At 46.6% G+C, this 27,981-nt stretch overlaps 1 protein-coding gene across 5 annotated transcripts; it reads left to right on the top strand.

Moving 5' to 3' along the window:
* The first annotated feature begins 279 nt into the window (after positions 1 to 279).
* On the top strand, positions 280 to 26,593 carry LOC138788546 (RNA-binding protein 5). Of its 5 annotated transcripts, none has more exons than XM_069966522.1 (24): positions 280 to 383; positions 6,146 to 6,215; positions 13,121 to 13,286; positions 13,403 to 13,567; positions 15,250 to 15,319; positions 15,871 to 15,944; positions 17,342 to 17,425; positions 17,534 to 17,594; positions 18,007 to 18,072; positions 18,841 to 19,001; positions 19,083 to 19,180; positions 21,758 to 21,845; positions 22,341 to 22,412; positions 22,493 to 22,666; positions 22,783 to 22,888; positions 22,977 to 23,068; positions 23,155 to 23,337; positions 23,418 to 23,564; positions 23,644 to 23,721; positions 23,809 to 23,991; positions 24,282 to 24,356; positions 25,519 to 25,616; positions 25,699 to 25,828; positions 26,159 to 26,592. In XM_069966522.1, the coding sequence occupies exons 2-24, from the start codon at positions 6,199 to 6,201 to the stop codon at positions 26,282 to 26,284; spliced, it is 2,514 nt and encodes an 837-aa protein (XP_069822623.1). In that variant the 5' UTR covers positions 280 to 383; positions 6,146 to 6,198; the 3' UTR covers positions 26,285 to 26,592. The 5 variants fall into 5 exon arrangements, with proteins under 5 accessions (XP_069822623.1, XP_069822621.1, XP_069822622.1 ...); XM_069966520.1 differs by having other exon boundaries at positions 18,823 to 19,001; XM_069966521.1 differs by having other exon boundaries at positions 294 to 383; positions 6,143 to 6,215; positions 18,823 to 19,001.
* The last annotated feature ends 1,388 nt before the right edge of the window (positions 26,594 to 27,981 follow it).

The following is a 27,981-nucleotide window of genomic DNA, read 5'->3' as shown; positions in this document are numbered from 1 at the left end:
CTCTGGTGAGAGCCGCTGCAGCAGCGCAGATGAGTGACGGGACGGATGAGGATGACCCCGTGTGTACATTGTGCTGTGGGACTACAGATGACATCCAGCGTTATTTTTTGTGGTCCCTGTTATGATGTCTCAGTGGGGGGGCGGGCAGACGCCATCATATACAGCTGTTATGAGAGAACTCCATTTCCCATAATACCCCGCGGTAAACCACTGGCTTCGCTGCTATTTGCTGTAATACAAGTCGCGCATGCGCTTTTCGCGTGGAAGCTTCCAGGCGCCGAGGTGTACGAGTTGCATTCTGGGTAGGAGACGGGTGGAACAGCCGCCATTTCGTGCAGACAGCTAGTGGCGAAAGGACGCTACGCCAGAGGTCCGGTCCGACGGTGAGATAAGAGGGGAAGGAGGGGGTCACCTATAGAGGAAAGTCTCTGCGGCTGGTGTGGGGACGCAGTGTCTTGTGAGAAGATAATTTATTGCTGCAGCTGTTGGGGAGGAGTAATGATCACAGCCATCTTCTTAGGTGGAGGCATACTGGGCACAGCATCTCCTGAGGTGGAGGCATACTGGAGGGGGAGGGCAACGTCTTCTCAGCTGGAGGTATACTGAAGGGGGGCAACATCTTAGGAAGTGGAGGTATACTGGGGGGGGACGTCCTCTAAGTTGGAGGTATACTGGAGGGGGCAATGTCTTAGATGGAGGTATACTGGAGGGGGCAATGTCTTCTCAGATGGAGGTATACTGGAGGGGGCAATGTCTTCTCAGATGGAGGTATACTGGAGGGGGCAATGTCTTAGATGGAGGTATACTGGAGGGGGCAATGTCTTCTCAGATGGAGGTATACTGGAGGGGGCAATGTCTTCTCAGATGGAGGTATACTGGAGGGGGCAATGTCTTCTCAGATGGAGGTATACTGGAGGGGGCAATGTCTTCTCAGATGGAGGTATACTGGAGGGGGCAATGTCTTCTCAGATGGAGGTATACTGGAGGGGGCAATGTCTTCTCAGATGGAGGTATACTGGAGGGGGCAATGTCTTCTCAGATGGAGGTATACTGGAGGGGGCAATGTCTTCTCAGATGGAGGTATACTGGAGGGGGCAATGTCTTCTCAGATGGAGGTATACTGGAGGGGGCAATGTCTTCTCAGATGGAGGTATACTGGAGGGGGCAATGTCTTCTCAGATGGAGGTATACTGGAGGGGGCAATGTCTTCTCAGATGGAGGTATACTGGAGGGGGCAATGTCTTCTCAGATGGAGGTATACTGGAGGGGGCAATGTCTTCTCAGATGGAGGTATACTGGAGGGGGCAATGTCTTCTCAGATGGAGGTATACTGGAGGGGGCAATGTCTTCTCAGATGGAGGTATACTGGAGGGGGCAATGTCTTCTCAGATGGAGGTATACTGGAGGGGGCAATGTCTTCTCAGATGGAGGTATACTGGAGGGGGCAATGTCTTCTCAGATGGAGGTATACTGGAGGGGGCAATGTCTTCTCAGATGGAGGTATACTGGAGGGGGCAATGTCTTCTCAGATGGAGGTATACTGGAGGGGGCAATGTCTTCTCAGATGGAGGTATACTGGAGGGGGCAATGTCTTCTCAGATGGAGGTATACTGGAGGGGGCAATGTCTTCTCAGATGGAGGTATACTGGAGGGGGCAATGTCTTCTCAGATGGAGGTATACTGGAGGGGGCAATGTCTTCTCAGATGGAGGTATACTGGAGGGGGCAATGTCTTCTCAGATGGAGGTATACTGGAGGGGGCAATGTCTTCTCAGATGGAGGTATACTGGAGGGGGCAATGTCTTCTCAGATGGAGGTATACTGGAGGGGGCAATGTCTTCTCAGATGGAGGTATACTGGAGGGGGCAATGTCTTCTCAGATGGAGGTATACTGGAGGGGGCAATGTCTTCTCAGATGGAGGTATACTGGAGGGGGCAATGTCTTAGATGAAGGTATACTGGAGGGGGCAATGTCTTAGATGGAGGTATACTGGAGGGGGCAATGTCTTCTCAGATGGAGGTATACTGGAGGGGGCAATGTCTTAGATGGAGGTATACTGGAGGGGGCAATGTCTTCTCAGATGGAGGTATACTGGAGGGGGCAATGTCTTCTCAGATGGAGGTATACTGGAGGGGGCAATGTCTTCTCAGATGGAGGTATACTGGAGGGGGCAATGTCTTAGATGGAGGTATACTGGAGGGGGCAATGTCTTAGATGGAGGTATACTGGAGGGGGCAATGTCTTCTCAGATGGAGGTATACTGGAGGGGGCAATGTCTTCTCAGATGGAGGTATACTGGAGGGGGCAATGTCTTAGATGAAGGTATACTGGAGGGGGCAATGTCTTAGATGGAGGTATACTGGAGGGGGCAATGTCTTCTCAGATGGAGGTATACTGGAGGGGGCAATGTCTTCTCAGATGGAGGTATACTGGAGGGGGCAATGTCTTCTCAGATGGAGGTATACTGGAGGGGGCAATGTCTTAGATGGAGGTATACTGGAGGGGGCAATGTCTTAGATGGAGGTATACTGGAGGGGGCAATGTCTTCTCAGATGGAGGTATACTGGAGGGGGCAATGTCTTCTCAGATGGAGGTATACTGGAGGGGGCAATGTCTTAGATGAAGGTATACTGGAGGGGGCAATGTCTTAGATGGAGGTATACTGGAGGGGGCAATGTCTTCTCAGATGGAGGTATACTGGAGGGGGCAATGTCTTCTCAGATGGAGGTATACTGGAGGGGGCAATGTCTTCTCAGATGGAGGTATACTGGAGGGGGCAATGTCTTCTCAGATGGAGGTATACTGGTGGGGGGCAATGTCTTCTCAGATGGAGGCATACTGGTGGGGGGGACAATGTCTTCTCTGGTGGAGGCATACTGGTGGGGGGGCAACGTCTTCTCTGGTGGGGGGGGCAACGTCTTCTCAGGTGGAGCATACTGGTGGGGGGGGGGCAACGTCTTCTCTGGTGGGGGGGCAACGTCTTCTCAGCTGGAGGCATACTGGTGGGGGGGCAACGTCTTCTCAGCTGGAGGCATACTGGTGGGGGGCAACGTCTTCTCAGCTGGAGGCATACTGGTGGGGGGGGCAACGTCTTCTCAGCTGGAGGCATACTGGTGGGGGGGGCAACGTCTTCTCAGCTGGAGGCATACTGGTGGGGGGGGGGCAACGTCTTCTCTGGTGTAGGATACTGGGGGGGCAACGTCTTCTGAGGTGGAGGCATACTGGGGGGGCTACGTCTTCTAAGGTGGAGGCATACTGGAGGGGGGGCAACGTCACTTGTGGAAGAGTTCTGGGTTACACTCTTTGGAGATGTAGGATTAGTGGGGGACAAGGGACCTTCTGATGTAGACAATTGAGAGGAAATAGAATCTAATGGAGTGAAAATTTTTTTTGGGGGGGGGCTTTTTTTTTTTTTTACATGTGGAGTGGACTTTTTTGATAGGGGGGCGCAAAACATCTTATGGCGTAAAGGGGATGGCAACATCTCTTGGGGAAGTGTACGGAGGGACCTCTCTTGATGTGGAGGAGTTTGGGGAAAGGCAGCATCTCTTGATAAGTGGGGAGGCAATGTTTCTTTTGATGTGGTGTTTTATGGGGGGGACAACATCTGGATGGAGGACTGTTTGGGGAATTGTCTTGATATGGAGGAGTGTGGGGCAGGTGATGTATTTTTGATGTGGAGGAGTATGGGGGGGGGGCAATGTCTTACGAGGTATACGGGGTCAGTCACTTCTAAGGAGCGGGACATGACAGAGTAATCTTAGGTGTGCAAATATTCCCCATTACTGAGACAATGCTGCCCACCAGTACTCCACCTCAAGATGCTGGTCTCCTGATACTCTCTGGCAGGGTTGCTGGTTGGTGACCTATCAGGGAAGAGTTTTGATACTATAACTGATGATCTGTTCAGTTTCCCCATGTAGGGCATGTAGCGTCTTTTAGTCTGTGTAGTGTGTCACCCTAACACCTCATTGCTGGCTCTTTGCTTTAATGTCCAGTTCACACTGAGCAAACACTGCGCAATTCCGCAGCGGAGCTCTCCGCCATGCTCAGTGTCCTGCTTTAAGTGAGTGGGAGAGCACGCGCCTGTCCCATTCATTCAAAGCAGGACACTGAGCGTGGCTGAGAGCTCCACCGCAGAATTGCGCTGTGTTTGCTCAGTGTGAACTGGCCCTAAAGGTGCTATCAGCCATGCACATAGGGCTGGGCGGTATACCGTGAAAATACCGATACCGTCACTGGCGTCGGTTAACCGACCTCAACTTGGCCAGGACGGTATCTGCGGTATTTTCTGTATTCCCCGTCTTCCTGGCGCCTCCTAATTGCTGTCCGGACCATGCAGGAGGCATTTAGAATAATCTATTCTGCTGCTGGGGGAGGGGGGACCTGGAAGCAGTCTCTTATTAATAATGTGCTTGGCCAGCCAATCCCCCCCTACACCCGTATTGCGTCGCCCACGTACCGCCTCTGCAGCCCTCCTTTTTATTGGCTGCGTGCGGGTGGGCTTTCCTGTGTTCGCGCAGGCTGGCAGTTGGATGTGCGCCACAGGCGGTAAGATGGCAGCTGCTTGTCACCCAGGCCCGGCCCCTGTGTAGTGATAAGTGATAGCGTTTGGTGCCGGACTGCCGATGGTATGCAGGTGAGGGGGCGGAGCCGGCCGGCGCTGTACTGTACACTATCGTTCTGGATGGAAGCTGCTGCTGCACTGTCAGCGTGCACCCATGCCCCCTGTGTGGTGGTAACAGCCTGTTCATCCAGATCGATAGTGTACAGTACAGCGCCGGCCGACCCGCATGGCCCCGCCCCCTCACCCGCATACCACCGGCATCAAACGCTACTGCACCCATGGACCCCCAGGCTGCTATCACTACGCAGGGGGCCGGGGTGCACGCTGACAGTGCAGCAGCAGTACAGCGCCGGCCTCACCCGCATACCACCGTGGCCAGGTGGAGAGGCGGGGGCTGGACAGCTGATCCTCCGATTTACCTCCCGAGCCAGGGCGCACAAATACTGGTGCAGGGCAGGGGATGGAAGATCCTGCTGCGGGGGCTGTAGATGTGACAGGCTGTGCACAGGCGGCAGCGTCCCCTCCAGTGTGAGCTCAGCGCTGCTGCTGGAAGCTGCACGGTGAGCCCCCCCCATCCCCCCGCACATACAGTTGGGGTCAGGTATGGGTCGGCACCTCCATGCTTCACTGGCCACCGCACTCTGTCCCCGCACAGGAATCTTCGGAGCCCCGTTATCTTTTGTCAGTGCTGGAAGCGGCCATGTGTGAGGCTCTGCTCGGGACACAGATATATGTGCTACCAGTGACGGGCCGAGGATTCCTGTGCGAGAGAGAGAACGGTGCCCAGAGGAGCAAGGAGGTGCCGACCTATACCTGACACCCTGCAGCCACTGAGTGACTGGGGGTAGATAGAGAGATAGATAGGGAGATAGATAGATTTGAGTCCTCTCTATCTCCTCTCTATCATCTGAATATATACTGTATATATAGATAGATATAGTAAACAATATAGGCAGCACACGTAACGAACTGTGGCTTCCAGCATATGAATCCCAGACCTTGGATCAAGTCAGCTAGTAAAAAATACTCTGCAGCACTCTGATGGTAATACAAACATGAATTTATTCCATATAACAATATGCAGCAAACTTCACAATTAATACACAAAGTTTTGTCTTCTCCTACGCCATTTTCAAGTGCCACTAGGAGACGTTTCAAAAGGGGCGTGGCTTTAAAAGGGGCGTGTCATAATAATCGTTCGATTTATCGTTACCGCGGCTACATGTACGATAAACCGCGATATTGATTTAGGCCATTATCGCCCAGCCCTACATGCACACGAACATTACATCATCTTTAAACATATTTGCTTTACCTTTGTCAAATCAGCTCTTCAGGGTTACCAATCGGTCAGTTGCTTTTTATGGCATCTTTTGCACAATATGGATAATGCCCCTGAATATAAGCTTGGTGCAGTATATTTCTCCTCCCTCCCCTGCAGTATGCCATATGTGAGCCGTGTATCCTCCTGCTGGATGTATATGTATAAGTGGCAAAAGGCTGGTTTTCTGGCAGCAGTCCATTAGTATGGAGATTTCAGAGCGGACCAGAATTTATTTTTTTTTCCATGTTCAGCAGGATCAGCAATATAAACCTTGAGAGGGGGCAGACTGAACACGTGGAGACCAGCCATGGGCTCTGACAAGCGGTAAGTCATGCTTCTCAGATGATGGGTTCTCAGTAGATGTATTGATTGCTTGTAGATTTCTGGAGTCCTGTACTGCAGAAAAAGTGTTCATGGGGCAGGCCCCTTCTGCAAACCTCAGTGTATTTCTTTACTTTCTGCATTATGTTACTGTTCTGTGCTGGATTCTGGGATATAAGTATAATTGTAAAATTAAAGGGGTTGTCCAGCGAAAACCTGTTTCTTGCAAATCAACTGGTGTCAGAAAGAAACATAGATTTGTAATTTACTTCTATTAAAAAATCTTAAGTCTTCCCATACCTATTATTTCTCGTGCGTCTTATTGGGGGACACAGATACCATGGGTATAGGCTGCTGCCACTAGGAGGCGCTGACACTAAGAGAGACAAAGGAAGTGACTCCTCCTGAGCAGGATATACCCGCCCACAGGCACTGAGCTAAACCAGTTTAGCTTAGTGTCAGTAGGAGGCAGACACAGGTCTGGGTTCTCCAGACCAGTTTCTTCCTTTATGTTTAGTTAGTTGGTTTTTCTTTTTCCTTCTAGGTCCTATGGATTCTTGGGCACGGTGGGTTATCTAAAACTCACCCTGATCCCCCCACTATGCGACCAGGGAACAGACCATAAATGTAAATGGGCTGTGACCCCTCGGTCGCCACCGGCCGGCAACGTGACACCAGGGCCCCAGATCAGTCTGACTATCTGGTCGCCTTTCTGCGGACTCTGTATCCGCACAGCCCCTTCCCGCCTCGCCCCCCAAAGCTTGGCGCGTTAAGGTGAGGCACCCACCGGCTGAAGACGACAATGGTGAGTATGTGCTCCTATATAGGTGAGTATATTCCCCCTGCCCTCCCTCCCAGGCCGCCATTTTACTCCACATAGGCAGCTCTCCCTCTCCAGTCACTTGCAGCCCTCCCCAGGCAGATACTCCTCTCCCCTCAGTCGGTAGCAGGCCAGCCCTCTCCACCATTTTATTTTTATTAGTGTCTCTCTCTCTGGGTGCCACTGTGAGGGATGTTCCTCCCCTGACTGGGTGCTGCGCAGGCCGCAGCTTCCCGCACTTTTCCTTTTCATGTGGCTCTAGAGACCATACTAAAGGATGCTCCGCCCCTTTTCCCTAAGCCCCGCCCCTTACCGGGTGCCGCGGCATCCTGCCCTTTTTTCCCTATATTGTGGCTCTCCAGAGTACACACAGGGCTACCTCCGCCCCCTCCTGATATGCCCCGCCCCTTTTCGGGCGCTGCGCGGCCCTCTTCATTACTTCTCATTATGTTTGGCTCTCACTGGAGCCTGCTCTGGGGATGCCCCGCCTTCTCAGGTAAGCCCCGCCCCTTCCGGGTGCCGCGCGGCCCGGAGAATTGCGCCTTTTTTCTTAACTGTGGAGCCTGCACTGGAATGCTCCGCCCCCTCCCGGCAGGCCCCGCCCCATTCGGGAGTCGGGTGGGCCTCAGCATCGCACCTTAATCTTACCTGTGGCTCTCCGTGGAGCCTTCACAGTAAGATGCTCCGCCCCCTCCCGGTAGGCCCCGCCCCTTTTCGGGTGCAGCGCGGACCGTGGCATCCCCCCTTTTGGCTCTCTCCAGAGCCTGCACTGAGGGATGCTGCTTCCCCCTCCCCCTGCCATGTGTATGTGTGTGTGTGTGCGGTCTCCTGATGGAGCTACCACACACACTACCCTTCTATTCCAGCAGCTTGGGACACTTGATGCATCTCTCCTGCCACCTACTGGTGGAAGTGGTTATTACACCATTACATATATGAGAATGGCTTGCATCATGTTTTATTATGGCCAATGTTCCATATAATGTTCCAGCAACCCTTGGTCTGCAGATCCAGCATTTTTGGTGCTGGTTGACCCCTCTGTGTCAGATTTTATATATATAAGATTACATTAATACTTATATACAGACACTCTGGTTCCCCTCCAACCACATACGCACAGACATATTCCCCATCACCATACAGTGTTTCTGTGCCCTCAGTGAGATCCTCTGCTACATGGTGTCACGAGAAGTTCATGGAACCAGACACGTTACCCGCTATCCAGGCGGTGTATCTGTGCTCTGAGCAGAACCCTCTGCTACATGGTGTCACGAGAAGTACATGGAACCAGACACGTTACCCGCTATCCAGGCGGTGTATCTGTACTCTGAGAACTCTCTGCTACATGGTGTCACGAGATGTTCATGGAACCAGACACATTACCCGCTATCAGGTGGCGTATCTGTGCTCTGAGAACCCTCTGCTACATGGTGTCACGAGAAGTACATGGAATCAGACACGTTACCCGCTATCCAGGTGGTGTATCTGTGCTCTGAGCAGAACCCTCTGCTACACGGTGTCACGAGCAGGACACGGAACCAGACATGTTACCTGTTTCCAAACAGTGTATCTGTGTTCTGAGCAGAACCCTCTGCTACACAGTGTCACGGTAAGTACACGGAACCAGACACGTTACCTGTTTCCAGACAGTGTATCTGTGCTCTGAGCAGAACCCTCTGCTACACAGTGTCATGGTAAGTACACAGAACCAGACACGTTACCTGTTTCCAGACAGTGTATCTGTGCTCTGAGCAGAACCCTCTGCTACACAGTGTCATGGTAAGTACACAGAACCAGACACGTTACCTGTTTCCAGACAGTGTATCTGTGCTCTGAGCAGAACCCTCTGCTACACAGTATCATGGTAAGTACACGGAACCAGACATGTTACCTGTTTCCAGACAGTGTATCTGTGCCCTGAGCAGAACCCTCTGCTACAGTGTCACGGTATGTACATGGAACCAGACACGTTACTCGTTGACAAACTATCTCTGAGCAGAACCCTCTGCTACATGGTTTCACAAGCAGGACATGAGACCAGACACATTACCGTTCCTAAGGGGACTACTCTACTGTGTTCTTGAGGCAGAATCCTTTGCTAAATGATGTCGCAAGCAGGACATGGAACCAGACACATTACCTATTACTATGCTGTGTTCCTGTGCTCTCACAACAGAACCGTCTGCTACATGGTTTGTTAGACAGGTTATGGGACCAGACTCATCACCCATTGCCAGTCGTTGTTCCGGTGTTACTCAGAGCTTCCAGTCCTGTCTCTCACATCACCCATTAGCGGGCGGTGCTTCAGACCTGCCTCTCATCTTCATGACATAGATTCCTTTACTACATGATGTCACAGACATAGAACTGGACATGTTACCCCCTCCCAGGTGGTGGTACAAGGTTATTCAGACCTCTCCCCTCTGCTGCATGATATGGCTCCAACTACATTACCTGTAGTTCGGTGTGCACAGATTGTGGTATTCTGTTACACGATGTAATACACAACCTTCAGGTTTGCTCACTATCCTGGTGATGCTGGGCAGTTCTCGTATCCAGTCCTCATTTACATAGGGACACAGTCCTGATCTCTTCCCTGCTCCCAGGGCACACACTGTAGGCTTCTGTTTACAGGTCTGACCAGGCACGTTACCTGTTTCCAGTCCAGGTATTTGTATCTCTTGAATGCTGGTCTTCTGTTACTTACTGCTTGCAGCTACTCTGCTCGTGTTACCCTGTATATTACCTTTCATCCTCGTAGGACTTCCATGATCTGTGCCTGTCACTTCAGGGAATCATCATGGGGTAACTTGTTACTACACCATGTTGTCTTCTATATGTTTCCACTAACAAGTCTCATTACCTGCTCTCAGGCAGCGTAACCTTGTTGTATTCCTCTTGGGCTGTATCCTTTCTAAAGCCCAAGCATCCTGCTACGTGTCCCACTACACGAGGTACAGAACCCCTCGCTTTACCTGCCCCTGGACTGTTGGACTCTCATACTCTGGTCCTCTGAGTGGCCGGCAGCATACAGATCCGGTCACTATTTCATCCTGGTACTGTCAGGGTAGTTCTTCTGTCCTTTGTCTGGGCATAACTACCATGTTCTGGCATTTGTCTCGCTGGCTGTTCCCCAGTAGTATGGCTTGAATTGCTTCGGCCGTCCCCTCTTTGATCTGGATGAAGTGAGGCCTCTCTGCTCCTCAGGTAAAACAGTAAAGGGTTTCTTCTACCCCTGGTGTATGTAGGACATCAATTGCCTACATGTCTATCACAGTGCTACTTTAGGACTTCTCCTTCTGCATCTGCCTATGGCCAACATGGCAAGTATTTAGTCTTCTCTCTTAGGCAGCTGCAGTGTCACAGGGTGAGGATTTCCTGTTTACTGCCTGCACTGTTTCTCTACCGTCCTAAGCATAGGTGTATGGTCTCTTCGTGGTCTAGCTTCTCTAGGTGTCCTTGCTTGGCCATATGGACTATGAAGCATTGCTCTCAGTTCAGGGTTTTGCAGTGCTCCCGCTTACACCATTACTCCTTCTCCCTGGCTTAATGCACTGTTGTGCATGACCCCCCCATCCTGGGTTTGGTTTTTTACCACTCAGTCAGAAAATCTTCAAGCAGCCCTTCCCTCCTCCAGGAGGATGGAATATTTAGTATAAGTATCCTCCTGAGGACTGCTATTCCGTAATAGCTTCTTCCGACAGGCAGGTGTGGGTTTCTGACCCTCACTGGCCTCTATGAGCACTCCTGCTTGAATTCCTTGTCCTTGGTCTTGTTGTTGACTGGCCATCCCCCTCCCTTATGTTGTCTCCCATGTGGATTCCTTGAGAACTTAATCCCTTAAGGGTTTCCTCTCCTTGGAAACAGGGTTGTTCACTGGCCCATTCTGGCAGGACTTACATTTGCTGTTCTGCTCTTACCAAGCAACGTCTCTGCTCACCCTTTGAGGCGTTGGTTTCTGGATCTAGTTTACATATGGACTCTAGTCTATGTATTACCTGTTGTGCCCATTGTCCTGTGACAACTCCCATGCCCATCAGCCTTACCTTGACCTCCCTTGACAGTTTTCTTCTGGGACTCCAGGCTCTCGAGTACCTCTAGGCTTCCTTGGAGCGGAGTGTTTTATATGATCAACCTCCTTTCTAAGGCTCTAACAGCCCATGGAGTTGTTTTTTCCCCGGCTTACCGGCTTTCCTCTGCTCCTCTTTTCTGCCGGGCACTGCGGGGTACCAGGTACTACTGTACTCCTTCCAGGACAACTTACTCAAGATTCTGATCTTGTTTTTCCTTCCTTCCCTGGACTGCATTATGCTTGGACAGCTTGATTCTTCTTATTAACATGTGTTTCTCAGATGGGATAACTCATGTCATAGGCCATGGCTTCTCTTGTGCTCAAGTTTTGTCTTCTCAGTGAAGACTGTACTCCTAGGCCCATGGAGCTTCCAGCCTGGCCATTCTTCCCAGCTCCATAGTCAAGGACGCAGCTTCTCCTGCATCTCATGTGGCACCTTCTATGAGAGACGCTCAGTCCTCTCTCTCCTTTATTTGACGCCTTAGACCTCTATGTGCCATGAAACATTTTCCAGTCTCTCCCGTCATGGTTGTATTTGCCTTTTATTCTATTCTACCTCAGAGTAAGTCCCTGCCGCCTGTGGTCACCCACTTGGCTGGGCGTCTGCTTTTTTTCCCCACATCTAGCCTACTAGTTCTGTTGGACTCGATGTTACATCATGTTGCTGGCTTCCAGGACGGACACAACCCACTCTGTCTGCCGTGCAGCACGTTGCTCCAGGGACTAGACATTTTTTCCTTTGCTGCCGACCTGTAGGGGTTTTCTCTGATGCATTCAGCATCATCCCTTGCTCTATTCCTAGTTGATGGTTGTGTTGGTGCTATTCTGTGCCTTCTCACCAAGCGCTCTTGTCTAGCGGTTATCTTTCCCACCCCATGGACTGCTTTTGGACGTCCCATGGTATCTGTGTCCCCCAATAAGACGCACGAGAAAAGAGGATTTTTTACTCACCGTAAAATCTCTTTCTCGTAGTCTTCATTGGGGGACACAGCACCCACCCATTTTCTTTTGGGGTTTTTCCTCGGTATGGTAGTTTTCTCCGTTTTTGGTGTTATTCCTACTTTACCTGTTCTTGACTTCTCCTACTGCTCTTGTACAAACTGGTTTAGCTCAGTGCCTGTGGGCGGGTATATCCTGCTCAGGAGGAGTCACTTCCTTTGTCTCTCTTAGTGTCAGCGCCTCCTAGTGGCAGCAGCCTATACCCATGGTATCTGTGTCCCCCAATGAAGACTACGAGAAAGAGATTTTACGGTGAGTAAAAAATCCTCTTTTACTAAATGTGATGCAGAAAATGTTGTTTTATTTTAAGTCTTTTCAAGAAATAACCAACACCGCACTAAATCAGATTGCATATAACAGTCCATCCACATCATACCGGACCCCCACTCTGTCCGTAGTAATTCAGCAATGAACCTCGCCGCGAGGTTGGATGGTTTGGACTGGGAGGAGAGCACGTATCAGCCTGTGAGCACCTTATTATGTCCTGTACGAGAAACCGAATTAAACTGTAAAATTTACAAGTAAAGCCTGCACTCTTGTGAGTATATGTTCTTGCGACTACGGAGAGCAAACATTGAAGAGCTGCAATACAAGGTATCTCTCGTATGCTATACACATCTTATTACATATCATTGCTTTATTTTCAGTCTGACACAGTGCTCTCTGCTGACATCTTTGGCCGAGACAGGAACTGTCCACAGCAGGAGAGGTTTTCTATGGGGATTCATATAAAACCGAGACAAATTTCCTGTCTGTCAGAGATGTCAGCAGAGAGCACTGTGTCAGACTGAAAATAAAACATTTCCTGCATCACATTTAGTAGCTAATAAGTATAGGAAGACTTGAGATTTTTTAATAGAAGTAAATTACAAATCTATATAACTTTCTGATACCAGTTGATTTGAAAGAAAAAGGTTTTCGCTGGCCAACCCCTTTAAGCAATGTTGGTATAGAAAGTATAAACTGATAATAGCTTTACTGTAATGTTACTCTGTTTTGTATTGTTTTTCTTTGCAGTGTAAGCCGCAGTGAGCGAAGTGGGAGATATGGGTCAGCGTTTGATAGAGATGATCGGGATGACAGGGTGTCCAGAAACAGACGCAGAGACTCTAACGAGTACAAAAGATACCGGGAAGACCGTGACGATAGATATGATGATTATCGAGACTATGACAGTCCTGACGTAAGTGCTGCAATATAATGGTTTGCACCCTTGCTATAGGTTGTTTTTAGGGGACTTGATGTCCTTGTGCTGCAGTATTCATTGAATATTAATAATAAAACATCTGCTCCTTCCAGCGAGACAGAGATCGTGAAAGGAGGAACAGTGACCGCTCAGAAGATGGTTACCATTCAGACGGTGACTACATAGACCATGACTACCGTAATGATTACTATATGGATGAGAAGGAGAGCAAGACCATCATGCTGAGAGGTCTCCCTATAAACATTAGTGAGAGTGATGTAAGTGCATATAAATCTACCTTGGGAATATTTAAAGGGGTTTTCCAGCATTAGAAAAACATGGCTACTTTCTTCCAGAGAAACACTCTTCTTGTCTCCAGTTCAGGTGTGATTTGCAATTAAAGGGTTACTCTGGCGCTGATTTAAAAAAAAAAAAAAAAAAAAAAAATCAATCAAACATAGTTTTTACATTTACCATCCCTCTTGAGTCTCTGTTTGAATTTCCCGCTGTTTGCAGGTCCCTGAAGCTCCCATTGGTGTCGTCATTTTTTCCTTTACTTCCTGTTTTGGGCTTTCCCATGATGCACTTTGTCTCCTGTGATGTCTAACTGACTATGTGAAACTGTTAGATGGCTTACATCTTGTTCAGCCAATCAGAGCTAAGCAACCTGTGTCATCTGACAAAGGGAGGCTGGCTTAACAGGGCTTAGACCCACCTCCCTTTTAAATGGTGTCATTGTCACAAAATGGCTGCCACTGAAAAGCCTGGGGTCAACAGTCATTAGGTAAGAATGAGTTTACTTCACTTCCTGGTGGGGGGAGGGGGCAGATAGGTGATTGAAGCATATTACAAAGTTACATAACTTTGTAATGTGTTTCAGTTACTGGAAAAAAATCTTTTAGCTAGAGTACCCCTTTAAAGGGGAACTCCAGGTAGAGGTTAAAAAAAATTAAACTTCTGCAGAAGCATACAGAATTACTTACCTGTCTATCCCGGTTTTGGAACTACCAAAAATCCATTTGTTTTTTTTTTTTTTGGGGGGGGGGGGGGGGGTTGTTCTGTATTGTTTTTCTGTCCTTCTGGTTGAGCAGTTCCCATAATGCAATGCTTTCTTTTAGCTGATCATCACAGTCCCCCACCCATCACAATCAGTAAAATTAGTGCAGCGCCTGCTTCTGGCCAGTCAGAGATGGTGAATCACTCAGGGGATTGGGGGATCCAGTCACGCCCCCTGTGTGCATCATCAGCCTGTCCTCAGAAAACACACACAATGTCAGACAGAGGCATGGAATCTTTGTCTCCTAAGGGGGGGATAGCAGCAGGAGACAATGTGAATTGGCACAGGGGCCAGTGTGGCAGAACCGCACAGATACAGTAATACATTGTATAGACACATCTATATAACTTTTAATGTACTTTTAATAAGAAATGGTTTTCTTATCTGGAGTTCCCCTCTAAGCTCCATTCACTTTAATGGAACAGAGTTGAAAAATTGGGGGCAAGAGTGGTGCTGTCTCTGGAAGAAAGGGGCCATGTTTGTCTAACACTGGATAAAACCCTTTTATACAAATATAGAGTAGTGACTTATTTTTGTGGATTTTTTTCAGTCTTAGTTTATTTGTCTTAAGATTTATGCAGGGTAGTTCAAGGCTCTGGACATGTATTTATTTTTTGCCTTGTGTTCAGTTACTGTTCTTAATGTAACTTTCCCTTTAATTAGAGCTGCAATAGATTGGAGGATCACTGATGAAAAACCTTGTCTGGGTCTCCTGTTGGTCATACATTCTACAGCTGACCCATTTTGTTGGTGCGATGTATTGATGTTGCGTTGGAATAATAAACAGCTGCTCAGTATATATGGAGGGAAATTTCATATTGGGACATTAGTTTTGTTGGTTCACACTTGATACTGTGAAATATGCTTTTATTTAAGCCTTCTGTTTTGACAATGCTTTTTTAGATTCGAGAACTGGTGGAGTCCTTTGAAGGCCCTCAGCCTGCAGATGTGAGGCTGATGAAGAGAAAGACAGGTGAGATTCTATCCGGCGTGACGTGGTGCGCTCCCACTCGTTCTATGTTCCCACCCTTTGAGATTGCTTTTCCCTGGGGACTAGCCCCCTCTTCACCTCCCCCCCCCATACACCATCAGGTACTAAATGGACTTGCCATGGCTAAGGAACCTCTCCTATTTAGACCTATTTATATTCTACATAATTTCTCTGTGTGGGTTTTGTAAGTGGAAATGTTGGGATATGAAGCCTTCCGCATGACTTATTCACCATCCTTATGTCTGCCTGGAACCTAATGTATTGCAGCTTTGTCTCCAGCATGTGGGTTGCTGCCTTACGATAGCCCCTCAGTTCAGATGGTGAAATGTGTATTTTGCTAGGGATGTTTGTTTTAGAGGTTCCTTTTCATGGCAACCCACGTAAGACAGGTAACAGGACTGCACCCATGGAAGCCATGCCATAAAGCACTGCTAGAACCATGGGCTTTGTCAGTTGGAGAGATGCAGCTGTGTATTCTGTAAAAGGAAGTGACTAACACTAGTATCCCGTCTATATCTGAATGCTGTCTCTAGGTTTAAGCCGCGGTTTCGCCTTCGTGGAGTTTTATCACTTGCAAGATGCTACCAGCTGGATGGAAGCCAATCAGGTTGCTTCACTCGCCAAGTCTAGAATACTCCTTGAGAAATGGCACATGACATATGTCTGTAACCGAGATCGAAAAGCAGAACGAGGATGGGGGGGAGGGGGTGAAGTGAGAGAGGCTTTAAGGTTCCAGGTGATCATGATGGGGGACAAGCTCTATGTACATTAAAGCTCCCCGCAATGAATTTTAATCACCTCTAAGCAGATAAGTGACAATCTATAAGTGTGACAACCTTGCATTTTAGGTATTTCTTATATATGGGACATGGCTGCCATATAGTCCTTTTATGTTTGCTTTGTAGCAGCCGCCCCTAAATTTCACACTTCACTTAATCTGTCTGCTTTATAGAAGCATATGACTACATTATAGTGTTCACCTTTTAATGTGAGGTGTATAGTGGATGAGTAGCTCTTTAATGTACGCAGAGCCCCAGTGTATGGTCTGTATTATGTGCAGGTCCCCCCTTCTCCCTGGGTTACTGCTGAGTACATCTGACAGACACATGTTCTGTAATAACTCCACATGGGCAGCTCAGCTCCCTAATGCACTGGGAGGTCCCAGTGAGAGGGCACATTAATATTCAGCTTAGATGGGTATGTACAAAGGACATTGATGTGATCAGAGCCAGGCATTTAGACACTACAGTCTACAAACAAAAAATCCCTGGTTTCTAAAATTACATCTTAATCTTGGGAGGCAAGTAATGGCAGGAAAGGAATATTAAACCACTGTGTAACCGTACAGCCCTAGTAATTATAACTAGGATCAACCATTTATTTCAGAACAGAGACTCTGAATCTATCTTTTTATCAAGATAGCTTGCAGAAAAAATTGAAGTCACCTTGTTGTACCCCCTAAATTGAAGGGTATTTGACAGATGGGAAATAGTGGGCTGCTTGTGGGGAGGGTGTTGCCTCTCGTACGTCATGTCTTATGACATTTGTGCGCCCAAAACATTTGTTCATGGTTTCCTCATCTTGACCCTTTCAGTGCCAGAAGAGGTTGCATATTTTGCCCTTGGCTTTGAGAAGTGGTTAGGCCATGAGGGGACTACCTCTGATAATCACATGTATTTACAGAGCCTTGTTAAACAGATGTCATATCCAAAGATTGGGAATACTGCGTGCAGTATTAAGACTTCATCTTTCTGGAGCCCTATGCCATTGACTTTACCTATACCCCACTCTTTCTGTTTCTTTCATCGGCAGCTTTGTGCGCCTCTGAATCCCTTTTCTCTGTCCACCCCTTGTGGTGGGGGCTGGCAAAGCATTAGTTGGCAGTGGGTGGTCCTTCCCCACATTGCTATCCATTTTAGTCGGGAGCTCATTCCCCTCCGCCAGGGGATATTGTCAGCCTGTCATGATGCTGAGAATAACTTGACTCTTTTTATGTTCTTGCAGAAGAAGTTAGTGATCCAAGGGAAGACCATCGCTATGCATTACAGCAATCCCCGCCCCAAGTTTGAGGACTGGCTGTGTAATAAGGTATGTTCACGCAAGTGTCAAATCCCTACAAATTGATATGTTTGGTTGTGGGGTACAAGGGGCAACAGTACCAGTTAATTTTAAGTGCAAAGCTTTCTGGTTTTACAGTGTGGCCTTTACAATTTTCGAAGAAGACTAAAATGCTTCCGCTGTGGAGCAGCAAAGACTGGTGAGTGTTTGAGACATGTTTCTTTAGGTTCTTGGCTTGTGTGTTTTTATGCAATTTTTTTATTCATTGTTTTGTTATCCTTCTGTTCTATTAGTGGTCTGTTTATATTATGATTTGTTCACATTCTGTTTGTGGTATATGTTAGGAAAATTAATTGACATGTTAGTAAAAATGTATACCCCAGGGTCCTCTGTGTAGAAATGCAGTAGATCTACTTTCCTGTATAGTAGAGAGAAAAAGGTTATTCCAGTGTGGTCTAGCCAAGGGTTTACCTAGAGGGCAATGTTGGCAGGTGCTTGGAGGCATAAGGATACCTTTAGTTTTTAGGCTGGGAGCTTTTGAAGAAATAATGAACTATCCTGATATATAAGAGACCCTGGAATGCTAAAGTAGTTGTTCTGTGTTCTTTCAGAATCTGATGTGGAGGCACCTTCTGGAGCCTCAGAAGCTCCTCAGTCTGCTGATTACTACAGTGACAGTAAGTGTTTCTGATGCTTTAAGTAAAAATCATTTAGGAAGTTAGTATGGGTTACACTAGTGCTTGTTAGTTTTGTTAGTCTAAAACTTGAAAAACCTTTACTAAGTGTCAGGCCAGCAAATCATTTTGTTTCAATAATATTTGTTGTGACTAAAGTTCAGCTGTAAGTCATGGCGTAGACCTCTAGCTGTTGCAAAACCACAATTCCCATCATGCCTAGACAGCTAAAGCTTTGGATTTGGCTGTCCAGGCATGATAAAATGTAGTATTGCAACAGCTGGAGAGCCCGAGTTTGGAGACCCATGCTCTACGCCATGACTTACAGCTAAACTTTAGATAAAGCCTACTGTATATGGGTGTCTACAGTCTATATAAAATTGCTTTCGTGACCTTTTCAGATACAGTGAAATGTCTACAAAAGACCACTTTTTGACAAGGTTATCCCCTTATCTAGACCTTGTGATATTCTATCATATATAATGCATAAGGGCCATTTTCCTTGAAAAAAAGAACACCAGTTTTCATTGTAATTTTGAGTGTTTTTCTCAAATAAATTTCACTGTATTATCGCAGTTGAACAAAGATATGGCCTAACAACCCTATGATTTCTACAGTCTGACTTGCTAGGAAGGTGGTTAACTTATAGTTTCTGCCAGTCATATGATTGTTTAGCATTACCTGTAGAAGGAGGTACATAGTTTTGTTTGGAAATAACCCCATTTTACAAACAACTGGGTGTAACCTTATTAGGTGGCTATGTATCCTCAGCCATTATTCTGCGAAACATCGGGCCACACACCGTGGTGGATTCCATTTTGGCTGCCCTGGCTCCTTATGTATCACTGGTGGTGAGCAATATCCGGCTTATTAAGGACAAGCAGACACAGCAAAACAGAGGCTTTGCCTTTGTACAGCTACCCTCTGCACTGGTGAGTGTTCTGTGTATTTCCTCAATCTTTATTATTAAAATCTGCTCTACAGAGGGTAATGCATTGCTTTATCTCCCATAGGAAGCATCACAGCTGCTGCAGATTCTCCAGACTCTACATCCTCCTTTAAAAATTGATGGGAAAACTATTGGAGTTGATTTTGCCAAGAGTGCTAGAAAGTGAGTACATTGACCCATAGTTGAAGTAGTGTCAATTACAGTACACTGACGTTGGTACTGTTCAAGTACATTATAGTGAACACCCTAGAGGTACTAAGTTAGTGGTATGCCCATCTTGGATACATATAGCATATCCACAGGATATGCCATAAGTGGGGACACCCCCTTTGTTTGTTTTTTTACGAAAAGTGTAAATTATAATAATATAATTGTATGATGAATACTGTAAATGGTAGGGAAAAATTTAATTGCTGGAATTGGTGTATTTTGATAGTGGCAGTGACAGTGGTGCCTTGGATCACGAGCATAATTAGTTCTGGGACCGTGCTTGTAATCCAAATCCACTCTTAAACCAAAGCAAATTCTCCCATAAGAAATCACTGATGTGCAGACAATTGGTTCCACACCCCAAAAATAACTTTTTTTTCTGAACAACATGTAGAGCAGATAATTCAAACAATGAGAAACAGCTGAATGTCATATAAGTTCATGTACAGTATAGCAATCAGCATGTGGAGTATTATGTATAGTAAGTGCATAAACCTGAAAATACAGGAGCAGTTTGTAGATACAGGATGAAGCTGCAGTAGTGTAGTACAACAGGCTAGAATAGAGAAGCAGGGCTGTGTGGTCACATGATCACAATGGGAAAGGGGTGTGTGTTTAGCATGAACCAGGAAGTGAGAATCACAGAGCTGTGCAGGACGACAGTGACAGAAACTTCTCTATACAGCAGTGTGAATGGCTGAGTGAGTTAAGGCACATTATAACAGGAATGGAGAGGATGGGAAACACAAGGACTGACAGAGACTGTAGGGAGTATAAAGGAATGAGCAGGGCAGATTTGGGCACATAAATGCAGCACTCTGTCCAAGGAGAGAGGGGTTACAGCTATAAAAAGATTACCTCCACAGTCCTTTTCCCTGATGCAAGCCCCAGCCTGAAATGGATCTGCTGTGATTTGAAAGGTGGAGAAGACTTCCTAGGTCAGAGTACAGGGCTGTAGAGCCCATTATGCAGACCATGCCCCTCCTCCACTCGCCCTCCCACCCAGTACAGGTAGCTCTTAAACCAAAGCAATGCTCTTAATCCAAGTTACAATTTAGAAAAACTGTGAGCTCTTCTTGCAAAACTCTCTTAATCCAAGTTAGTTAAACCAATGTACCACTGTATATATAAAAGCAGTCAAAAAGTCCCATTGTCCCTAGTATGTTATCAATATAATATACACCTCCCTGCACAAAAAACACAGCTACTTAAAGGAGAACTTTGGGCAGGACAATGTTTTGGGTGGATGAAAACAAAGACTCCACTTACCTTCCTGACTCCAGCACTGAAGCTCGCAGTCTGCCACTACGGTCCCTGGGCACTTCCTGGTGGTAAGGGGACATGATGTGGCTGAATACAGCTAAAGTTAGTGAATGGCTGAGCAGGCCTCCAAGGTGATGGGCCCAGAGCTGCAGACTAGGGTCAGCGCTGGAGCCAGGGAGGAAAGTGAATGTTTCTGTTTTCACCCACCCCCACCCAAAGTTTTCTGCCCAGAGTTTTCCTTTAAATGTTAAAGGGGCTGCAGGCGGCTGGCTGGAGCATATACATCACCTGGTCCCCGCTCCAGTTTGCTGAAGACACCGGGAACCGCCGGACCTGGGATCAGTTAAAGGGGTAGTGCGGCGCTCAGCAATTATTCACAGAATAACACACATTACAAAGTTATCCAACTTTGTAATGGATGTTATGTCTGTGAATCGCCGCCTTCCCGTGTACCCGGAAGTGTGGTGCGCTATACATACCTGATCCACGTCGACTGACCCCGTCCGCCATCTTCTTCAAAGACGTCATCTTCAGGAGGCCGGCCGACCCGCTCCTGCCGGCCCCCCTCTGCCGCGTCGTAACTGTGCTCAGCCGCGATTGGTTGAGCACAGTTATGCTCAGCCAATCGCAGCTGATGATGCTGCAGAGGGGGGCCGGCTGCAGCGAGTCAGCCGGCCTCCTGAAGATTGCATCGACAGAAGACGGGGGTCGACACGCGTCAGGTATGTATATCGCACCACACTTACGGGTACACGTGCTGGGGTGGGGGGACATGGGAAGGGGGCGATTCACAGACCTAACATACATTACAAAGTTGTATAACTTTGTAATGTGTGTTGTTCTGTGAATAATTGCTGAGCACCGCACTACCCCTTTAAAGTATCAGCTCCGGCGGCCTGGATAACGGGGCGGGCTGTGGATTTTATAGGTCCTTGACAATGTCATTAAGAACACACTGAACGCACCCTCTATATATCAAAGACTAAAGTCTAGTGACAAACCAAGATTCCTGCTAAAATTTGATTTTCTCTGGATTGTCCAAGAAAACGTTATACATCCCTGCTGCGTGTTTGTCTGCCATTGAAAGTATAGGGCCGGGATCTGCAGAGTATCGCTGCAAATACGCAGCGAGGGGACTCGCTGCAGATCCGGCAAGTGGGTTTTTTAGCCTTAAAGTGTGAGATACTCTGAATCTACACAGTGTTGGTGGGTCCCATGCAGGACTGTAACGACTGTATAAGTTTAATATATATTCCTTTTTTGCAGGGATCTTGTATTGCCGGATGGAAACAGGGTCAGTGCATTTTCAGTAGCAAGCACAGCCATTGCCGCAGCTCAGTGGTCGTCCACACAGGTAAGTTGCTTCTAGTGTCATCTACCCCTATACATTATCTTTCTGTAATTCATAGTGGCTTTGGATCAGTCTGCTGCTTATTTACTATATTTCCTTATAAAAATTCTCTCACAGTGGATCCATTTTTATTTTTTTCTTGGACAATCCAGAGAAAATCAAATTTTAGCAGGAATCTTGGTTTGTCACTAGACTTTAGTCTTTGATATATAGAGGGTGCCTTCAGTGTGTTCTTAATGACATTGTCAAGGACCTATAAAATCAAGTATGTAAGTTGACCAGCTAGATAATCTAGCAAGATCAGGTAGAGCTGCTCTTTAACTTTTTTTTTTTTTTTTTGTTCCATTTTTGTGCCAGCCTAATTGTTTTATCCCCCCACCCCTTGCTTGAAGAAGAGCACAGTGTTCATTTTCTCAGCAGTTTAAGACCAATATAATCTGTTCTCATAGATATCATTGTGTCATTTCTTAGTGTAATAACTTTTTTGTCTTATTTTAGGCTCAGCAAAGCGGGGATAATGCAGAATATGGATACGCACAAGGGCAGGAGGGATATACACCATATGGCCAGGTAGTTATTGCTCAGTCCATGAGTTATCATCTGTGTGTAGTTTGTCAAAAACATTAATAAAAATGTGGTTGTCTCCAAAGTACTCCCAGGAATATCAGCAGTTATACCAGTCTCAGAATGGAGGAGCAGAGCAGGGAGCAGCTGCAGCAGCAGAAGGAGGCACACTACCAGCCGCTGCCGCCGCCACCACCACTACTACAACTGCTGCTGTAGTGTGTCAGAGTCCCCAGCTTTACCAACAGCCTGGATCTCCGGTAAGTGTCAGGCTTGGTGACGACTGCTCTAGTGTTCAAGGGGCTCATTTTCTCTCTTTGTTGGTGCAAACCTTTATTGCCAGATGTGTATTGCCAATTTGATATGTTTTTTCTAGACACAGCCAAGCACTAGCTCTACTGCAAGCACAGCCCCCACATCCACTGCCACTACAGAAGAAACACCTTCTTCTCCTAACACTATCATCCCGGGTGTGAAATATGGTATGTGATCTACTTTCCATAATGTGTTGTACCTGCTCATTGCACTTGTGATGAATTGTGTGTAATTGGCTATTGGCTTGTTTGGTAGCTGTTCCAGACACGTCCACATACCAGTATGATGAATCATCAGGATATTACTACGACCCTCAAACTGGACTTTACTATGATCCCAATTCTCAGGTACTTTTGCTATTGAAATTGTCAGTATGTTGGATGCATAATATATATGGTGTCATGTACATTTTGTGACCTGTTTCTTTCCATAGTATTACTACAACTCTGCAACTCAGCAGTACCTGTACTGGGATGGGGAGAAACAGACATACCTGCCTGCAGCAGATGGAACTGCACAGAACACAACGCAAGCGAATGGGACAGGAAACACCACACCGAATGGCAAGGAAGGCAAGGAGAAGAAAGAAAAACCAAAAAGCAAAACTGCTCAGCAGGTATACATGAGTTCACAAAAGTGTCCTGCAACCTTCAGCTTGATTTGTATGTGATTAAATGATCCTGTTTTATTCCCCAGATTGCTAAAGATATGGAGCGTTGGGCAAAAAGCTTGAATAAGCAGAAGGAAAACTTCAAGAACAGTTTTCAGCCACTGAGTGCCCGTGATGAGGAAAGAAAAGAGTCAGCAGCTGCTGATGCAGGATTTGCCTTGTTTGAAAAGAAGGTGCATGGTCTACTTTTTTCCTATTTTTCTTAGTTTAATTGTTAGTCCAAACCTAAACCCTACTCTACTCTTTCTGTAGCAAGGTGCATTGTTGGAGAGACAAATTCTACCAGACATGATGATGATGGTCAACACTGAGGAGGAGAAGCCGCCCAAGGTGAGTGACTGTTCTGAATCTTATTACTCTTGTCACCTCACCGTTTTGTACAGCTCAGTTTTTCAATGCCTCTGCATGTTTCTGCAGCGGGCGCTGGTTGCAGCTTACAGTGGTGACAGTGACAATGAAGAAGAAGCAGATCGGCTCCAGGGAATGCTGGATGAGGAAAAGTTAACAGATTGGAAAAAATTAGCTTGTCTGTTATGTCGTAGACAGTTTCCAAACAAAGATGCACTGACGAGACACCAGCAGCTTTCAGACCTACACAAGGTGAGTCCATATTTACCCCACATTCTGTTACCTGCACACGAACAGCTTTAGGGTACAAACCCACACACCGTATACGCAGCAAATACGCAACAAATACGCAGCAAATACGCAGCAGTTTGATGGTGAAGATTTAATGCTGAGTTCAGTTATTTAGATCTAATCTGCTGCGTTTTTGTTGCGTTTTTGCTGCGTATTCGCTGCGTATCGCAGCAGTAAATACGCTGTGTATACGGTGTGTGGGTTTATACCCTTAGGGAGTATAAAATAATAAATCTGCTATTGTCCACCAGCAAAACCTTGATGTGTATAGGAGGTCCAGACTCTCCGATCAAGATCTAGAAGCTCTAGAGCTGCGGGAAAGAGAGGTGAGTCTGTTGTGAAATCATTTGATTCTTATAGTATTAAGATATTTTGAAGCATTACTCTGGAGGGGGGGGGGCAGTATGATGTTGGATGTATTAAGCCCCTTATACGATTCTGTGTTCAATTTATGAAATCTGTTCTGTATGCTGCACACATTTCACAGACTGATAGCATCCTTGTTGTTGGCACTCGCACTGTAATTACGATGCAGTGAACTCCCTAACTTAGTTTGGTTTGGTATTGCTTTAGCTATTCAGGAGCTTGTTGCATCATAATGTATTCATAAGGATGTGCATGAAATGCAGTAAGCATACAAAAAATATCCTTCTCTTTCTAGGACCTTCACACGTGATATCCTCAGTGGAAAACAGGGTCTTTAACCCCTTAACGACGCATGACTGGTATACCCGTCATGCGGCCGTTAAGGGGGATCAGAGAGGGCTCCCTGCGTGAGCCTTCTCTGCAGCCCGCAGTCCCCGGTTGCTATGTGCAGCCAGGGACCGCAGGTATTAGCCGCCGCGGCCGGCTAATTAACTATTCAAATGCAGCTGTCAAAGCTGACAGCTGCATTTGAAGAGTATATGTGCCCCCTGTACCTGGTGTCTAGTGGGGGAGTCTCTAGGTGTAAAAATGCAAGTGCTATGGCCTTTTAAGCACAAGGAGGAAAAAACGAAAATTAGATACTGGAACATAATCCCTTTTTTTTCTGATATAATTTTAAAAATTTACAATTAGAATTCTAGTTTATTATGGGGGCTGCCTGAGTTGCTATTGCCCACTGATGTTGCCTTTTGCTGTAACGCTGTTCAGATAAATTTCCAGCAGCCCTATATAAGTCAGATCAGCATGCATTAATAAAGTGTGCATATCCAAGATCCATTATGAAGCATTTGCAGCCAAAACCTTGTCATGCAGCTGCTAATTTCTGCTTTTTATCATCTGGTGCCATCAGATTTAATCCTTGACATGTTTAAAATAAGGCTCAAATTCATCTGTTCAGTCTTGGCACTTGGTGGTGAAAAACACATTATAACAAATAGACCAGTTTACTCTTGGTCTGCACTTTTTTTTTTAGATTACAAATGTTTGTGGATGAGAGCGTTCATTGTGTGTTTTCTTCTTCTTTTTTTTTTTTTTTTTTTTTTTTTTTTTTTTGACACGCAGGCAAAATACCGCGACCGAGCAGCAGAGAGAAGGGAAAAGTATGGCATTCCGGAGCCCCCAGAGCCCAAGCGCAAGAAGCAGTATGACACCAGTGTAGTGTAAGTCTGCTTGTCCCAAATGCTCTAGAGAAAATTGCTTAAAATCTGGTTCCTTATTTATTTTATTTCCTTTATGTTATAGGAACTATGAACAGCCAACAAAGGATGGGATAGATACCAGTAATATTGGCAACAAAATGCTGCAAGCTATGGGCTGGAAGGAGGGCTCTGGGCTTGGCAGAAAGAGTCAGGGAATCACTGCCCCCATCCAGGTGAGAAAATATTACCCCCACTGAACACATCTGGATTACCACCAGCCTCATTACATGGAGTATTTATTTTATTTTTTTTGCGGTCTCATAAAAACCCTGTGCTGCACATAAACTGCTTCTCATAGCGTTTATATTATATATACTGAGTGGAGGTGGTATCAAGGGAGTCCAGCTACAGCATGACTGCTTACCCCATGTGTGGGCATGCCTCTTCCTGACCATTCTAGTTATGGAAAGCTTCTCTTTTGTCTCTTCCCTAGAGCTGTTTGCATGCCTCTGTCATCATCTTTCCCTCTGTTTCTGAGTATTAACTGTGTCATTTGTTTGCAGGCTCAGGTCAGGATGAGAGGTGCAGGGCTGGGTGCAAAAGGAAGCTCCTATGGAGTTAACACATCAGATTCTTACAAGGAAGCGGTCAGGAAAGCCATGTTTGCACGGTTCACAGAGATGGAATGAATGGAGCAGAGACTGAATAAATATGAACTTTCTCCTCCAGGGGGCGTTGCTGGCCAGGGACGCGAGCAGGACGCCCCCCAACCCCACAGCATTGGATTTGGAGTATCCCTGTAAATATGTATCATACAGCTGTACAGTGTAAATATTTTTTTGTTTTGTGATATGTTAGGGGTGTGTGACACGTGTCCCCTCCGTAATAGAGGCTCATTGCTGACACAGTCTGTTGACCCTTTCTACAGGATTCAATTTGTACATTTTTTTTGTTTTGTTTTGTTTTTTCCCAAAGAAATAAATTTTGGAGCAAAATGCTGTTACTTTTTAGTTTACTTTGTGCATATGATGTGGTCCTGGTGCTGCTGGGAAAGTGCAATCTGCAGAGTGGCAACATAAATAGAATGTTTAGCAGCTCATTGAGCTTTTATTAGTGTGCTGTTTACACATGACTTGAAAAATACCCTCAGAATCTTGTGAATTTTGTGAACCTTTGCAGTTTTTTTTTCTTCTCAGTTTGTGAATATGCCCAGTGGACACCACTACACACTGCAGAGCCACATGTCTGCATTTAAAAGTTGCTTGCCCCTCAGGTGACTGCTGAGAGATGGCAGATGAACCAGTGCAACTAGTTTCGCCAAAGCCAGCACTTTACTGTACCTTTTATGAGCTGAATAAGGGACTCCCATAGTGTACAGGAGCAGTCAGCAATGGCCATTACTAGGTCAGAATGAGAGGTTTATTTGTATTTTCCTACACTGTCTTGTTCCCCCACCACATGGTAAGTCCCAGGTAGCCTGTACTAGAACTTAAAAATCTTTAGATCTTGGCAACACTATTGGGGGATCAAGTAGCCCTACAGTAAGGGCACACTGATACCTGAAACATAGCTGCTTCTTAAGGGGTAAGGCTTCTGGAAGAGGCCGTCGCTACAACCTATCGCTCAACTTGCGTATGGTCTGCAGCTTAGTTAAGTACAGTTGTATGTGTCCAAAAAAAAAAAACCCCTCTACAAAGTTAAAGGAGAAGTCCGGCCAAAATTTATTTTTTATATGTTATTACTTATGGAAAGTTATACAATTTTCTAATGTACATTAATTATGGGAAATGCTCAAATACTGCTGTTTCCCTTAATTTAGTGTATCAGGAAGTGTTAGAATTCTCTCAGAACCAATGACGTCACGACGAATGGTGTAATTCCTATGGCGTGTCCAGCAGGGGGCGCTCTATATATAGAAGTCAATGAGAACCATTGACTTCTATATATAGTGTGCCCCTGCTGGACACTCCATTGGAATTACAATGGATGTGTGTATGTAATGTACTGTACTTTGCGATTGAATACATTTATGGAATACTTTGGGGAGTAAGTGTCCTTGCTCCCCAAAGTATCCCGTAAATCTACATTAGCAGGGCACCGAGCAGGGAGGGGGAGAAGTGGCATCTACCTCCCTCCTCCTTGCTCGGTGCTGGGAACATATACAAAGTACTACTCCCCCATTATCTGCAGATAGTGGGGGAGTAGTGCCTGTGCTATCTTATCGCCGCTGTCGCTCACAGAAGTGCCCTCTCCTCCTCCGCTCCCCTCCTCCTCCCGGCTTGAAACACTACGGTTGCGCTGACTCCCCGCCGCCACTCACACTATCCGGCCAGCCGCCACTCTCTACCTGCAGGCCGGCCGCGTGAGCCCTCACCCACCCTGGCCT

This window comes from Dendropsophus ebraccatus, chromosome 4, assembly GCF_027789765.1.
Source record: "Dendropsophus ebraccatus isolate aDenEbr1 chromosome 4, aDenEbr1.pat, whole genome shotgun sequence".
NCBI lineage: Eukaryota > Metazoa > Chordata > Amphibia > Anura > Hylidae > Dendropsophus > Dendropsophus ebraccatus.
Note: the sequence above shows the minus strand (reverse complement) of the source record. Positions and strands in the feature narration are given on the sequence as shown.